The sequence below is a fragment of the Ranitomeya imitator genome, chromosome 4 (genome assembly GCF_032444005.1).
Source record: "Ranitomeya imitator isolate aRanImi1 chromosome 4, aRanImi1.pri, whole genome shotgun sequence".
In the NCBI taxonomy this organism is placed as follows: domain Eukaryota; kingdom Metazoa; phylum Chordata; class Amphibia; order Anura; family Dendrobatidae; genus Ranitomeya; species Ranitomeya imitator.
In genome coordinates, this window is record NC_091285.1 from 704,606,856 (window position 1) to 704,610,647 (window position 3,792).

At 38.7% G+C, this 3,792-nt stretch overlaps 1 protein-coding gene across 1 annotated transcript; it reads right to left on the reverse strand.

Moving 5' to 3' along the window:
* Window positions 1-892: 892 nt before the first annotated feature.
* Window positions 893-2,109, reverse strand: LOC138674808 (olfactory receptor 1500-like). Its single transcript, XM_069762624.1, has 3 exons — window positions 2,074-2,109; window positions 1,035-1,961; window positions 893-952 (listed from the first exon to the last, which is right to left on the reverse strand). Exons 1-3 carry the CDS (start codon window positions 2,107-2,109, stop codon window positions 893-895), a joined length of 1,023 nt encoding a protein of 340 aa, XP_069618725.1.
* Between the last annotated feature and the right edge of the window lie 1,683 nt (window positions 2,110-3,792).

Here is a 3,792-nt window from a genome sequence, read left to right on the forward strand (position 1 = left end):
AAGGAGGAGGGGAAAATGCCAGAGGAGAGGGAGAGATTAAAGATTGTAGTTAGGTGAGTTATTTTGACTGGAGAGAGAGACTGGAGGAGATGTGAGGGAATGGGGTCGGTGGTGCATGTAGTCAGACGAGAAGAGGAGAGGAGCCTGGAGACTTCTTCTGTGATGGGATCGAATGTGGAGAGTGAGCCAGGGGAAATGCAGGGAGGGATGGGAGTCAATGAACTTGGTGATTGGGAGCGGATTTCCTGATGGATATTGTCTATTTTCTCTATAAAGTGGGAGGCCAGGTCATCAGCACAAATGTCTGTGATAGGGGCATGTGCTTTTGGCCTGAGGAGGGAGTGAAAGGTGTCAAAACGTTTCTTGGAGTTGTAGGATAGTGAGGAGATCAGGGTGGTGAAGTAGGTCTGTTTGGCAAGGTGAAGAGCAGAGTTATAGGTCCTTAACATAAATTTGAAGTGTATGAACTCTAATAACATCTATTGGAAGGAGCAATATTAAAAGTCAATATAGACCCAATAATGAACCTTTACACATGACTTATGATAAAAGACAAACCAAAGACTCCATTTGCTGAAACAGTGTTTGGAGGTTTTGCCCCTCCTCAGTGCAGAACATGAGATCTGATTTGACTGATGTGCATATCAGGACACGAGCGACGCGTTTCGATCCTGCACAGATCTTTATCAAAGCTTTGATAAAGATCCGTGCAGGATCGAAACGCGTCGCTCGTGTCCTGATATGCACATGTAGAGCATATGTCCACTGTTGTTTTTATATTGGCTTAATAAAGTTGGAATTTGGATTTTACTATTTGGAGCTGGAACGATTTTTTCTTTTCTTCATGAGATGACCGCGTGGATCAGCGTTGGGCTCCGTGCTCCTGCGGTGGCTACTTGGTGAGCTGGCTTTTTTTCTTCTTTGCTATCTGATTTGACTGCATAAGAGGCCACTGACGAAAGGAAAGTGAAGTAGGTTTAAAAGTAGAGTAGAAACACTCTTCAGGCACAAATTCACCAATGCATACAATGTACTGAATAGTTTGCAAAGTCCACAGTTTTCTGTACGGCTTTTCTAATATCTGCATTTCTCAGACTGTATATAATAGGATTGATCAATGGTGTGAACACAGTATATAGCAGTGAGAGGATCTTACTTGTAGTAAGTGTTCGGCCTTTTGTTGGGACTATATAGACAATGAATATTGTCCAGTAATATATGGAGACTACAATGAGGTGGGAGCTACAGGTGGAGAAGGCTTTCTGTCTACCGGTGCTGGATGAGATCTTTAAGATTGTTAAAACTATATAGGCGTAAGACATTATAATGATTGTGGTTGGGATTATTAATAATGGAATGCTCAGTAAATAAATCTCTAGGTGAACAATGAAGATGTCAGAGCAGGAAAGTTCTATCAAAGGAACAAGGTCACAGAATAAATGGTCAATGATATTATGTTCACAAAAATTAAGACTTGCTGTTTCCATGACATCAATTAAAACTATAAACCACCCAAACACCCAACAGATGACAGTCAGTATCATACAATGTCCACCTGTCATTATAGCGGTATAACGTAGGGGATTACAGATGGCCACGTATCTGTCATAGGACATCACTGTCAGAAGAAGACATTCAAAAGCTTCTGAGGCACTAAAAACATAAAGTTGAAAAATGCAGTTATTAAAAGTAACGTGTCCACCATTGTTCAGTAGTATATGGAGCATGTTGGGGACAATGTCTGTGGGTAGGATTATGTCACTGATGGACAGTTGTGAGATGAAGAAGTACATTGGAGTGTGGAGGTTCTTGCTGGTGGACACCAGGGTGATGATCAGGAGGTTCCCACATATCGTCCCACAGTAAATCGCAAGGAGAAGACAGAACAGTAAAATTCTTAAACGTTGACTGACTTGAAATCCTAAGAGAAAAAATTCTGTGATCACAGTCAGATTGTTTTCCTGTGATTAGAACAAAAAGCTGTGAGTCTACTTTGTGTCATTTATATGGAGAAACTGATCCAATAGACTGACAGATGTTGACAAATGTAACTGTGCAAATAACTTACCGTACTGATAACTTCTCACTTACACAAGCTGTATTTCCCATATGTCTCAGGAACATAAACCCCGTAACTGTGAATTTTGATACATTACTACATCTATTGGCGGAGTGTCACTTGTAATCATAAGAATGTAAAACTATCGTCTTCTTATAACAATACATTTAGTTATTACATTTTCCAACTTTTAGGAGTAATTTTTTGTACTAAATAATCTAATTTAAGATACTAACACCAGATATTTCTTTGCTCCTGTTATTCATTTTTAGATCAATATTTCTCCCATTCCCCTGAGTTCTCTAAGGGTTTAATGATAACGTCCGGCAGCAGCGTGGTCCTTGTCCAGGGGCAAGAGAGGCTGCTTGATGCTTCCTCGGATATTTATGTGGAATCAGAAGACAAGGTACCGTGTAGAATAACTCCCAGCAGATATTACTACTACAGACTTACGAGTCTCCAATGCTCTTGTCTTTGGGGGAAAAATACAGAAAAATAATTAACAATTATTTCAATGTCAATTATTTCATTTTTGAGAATATATGATACAAAGTTTAGCTATAAGTGACATCATTGTGGAGTTGGAAAGTTTCACAGTTAAGGGAAAAAGAAAAACAGGTTAGCAAGAGAATATAAAATACATTATACATAGGCTGTTCTATTCTTGAAATGACAGTTATATATGTGTAGTCTAAATATGTTGATCATTTCATTCCTAAATCATTTGTTTTACTAGAGTGAGGATCTGTCGGGAGTCGTCTTATCAAAAAGGGTACCTCAGATAGACTTAGTACTCAGTGCTCCAAACAGCAGAACCCAGGGGAACATTGACCTTCAACTTTTAAACTCTTTATTGGAATATAGATTTACAACAGGACTTCTATGGCAGCTTTAACCCCTTAAGCCCCGAGGGTGGTTTGCACGTTAATGACCGGGCCAATTTTTACAATTCTGACCACTGTCCCTTTATGAGGTTATAACTCTGGAACGCTTTAACGGATCTTGGTGATTCTGACATTGTTTTCTCGTGACATATTGTACTTCATGGTAGTGGTAAAATGTATTCGATATAACTTGCGTTTATTTGTGAAAAAAATGGAAATTTGGCAAAAATTTTGAAAATTTCGCAATTTTCCAACTTTAAATTTTTATGCCCTTAAATCACAGAGATATGTCATGCAAAATACTTAATAAGTAACATTTCCCACATGTCTACTTTACATCAGTACAATTTTGGAACCAAAATTTTTTTATGTTACGGAGTTATCAGGGTTAAAAGTTGACCAGCAATTTCTCATTTTTACAACACCATTTTTTTTTTAGGGACCACATCTCATTTGAAGTCATTTTGAGGGGTCTATATGATAGAAAATACCCAAGTGTGACACCATTCTAAAAACTGCACCCCTCAAGGTGCTCAAAACCACATTCAAGCAGTTTATTAACCCTTCAGGGGTTTCACAGGAATTTTTGGAATGTTTAAATTAAAATGAATATTTAACTTTTTTTCACACAAAATTTATTTCAGCTCTTTGCATCTTCTTGCCCGACCACTTGCACCAGTGACCCCATTCCGTCACATCTCCTCCAGTCCCTTTCCCCGGCTGTCACCTCTCACCTAACAAAAATATTCAACCTTTCCTTCACTTCTGGTATTTTTCCCTCCTCATTTAAGCACGCCATCATACATCCATTACTTTAAAAACCATCCCTCGATCAAAACTGTGCTGCTA

What these genes read in the sequence shown, in the direction of transcription:
- LOC138674808 (XM_069762624.1), bottom strand. Translation starts at nt 2,109, where the DNA reads ATGGGAAATACAGCTTGTGTAAGTGAGAAGTTATCA. An exon ending in GTGTAAGTGAGAAGTTATCA is followed by an intron (nt 1,962 to 2,073) that starts GTACGGTAAGTT and finishes TTCTAATCACAG; the next exon opens with GAAAACAATCTGACTGTGAT. An exon ending in TGGACTTTGCAAACTATTCA is followed by an intron (nt 953 to 1,034) that starts GTACATTGTATG and finishes TCCTTTCGTCAG; the next exon opens with TGGCCTCTTATGCAGTCAAA.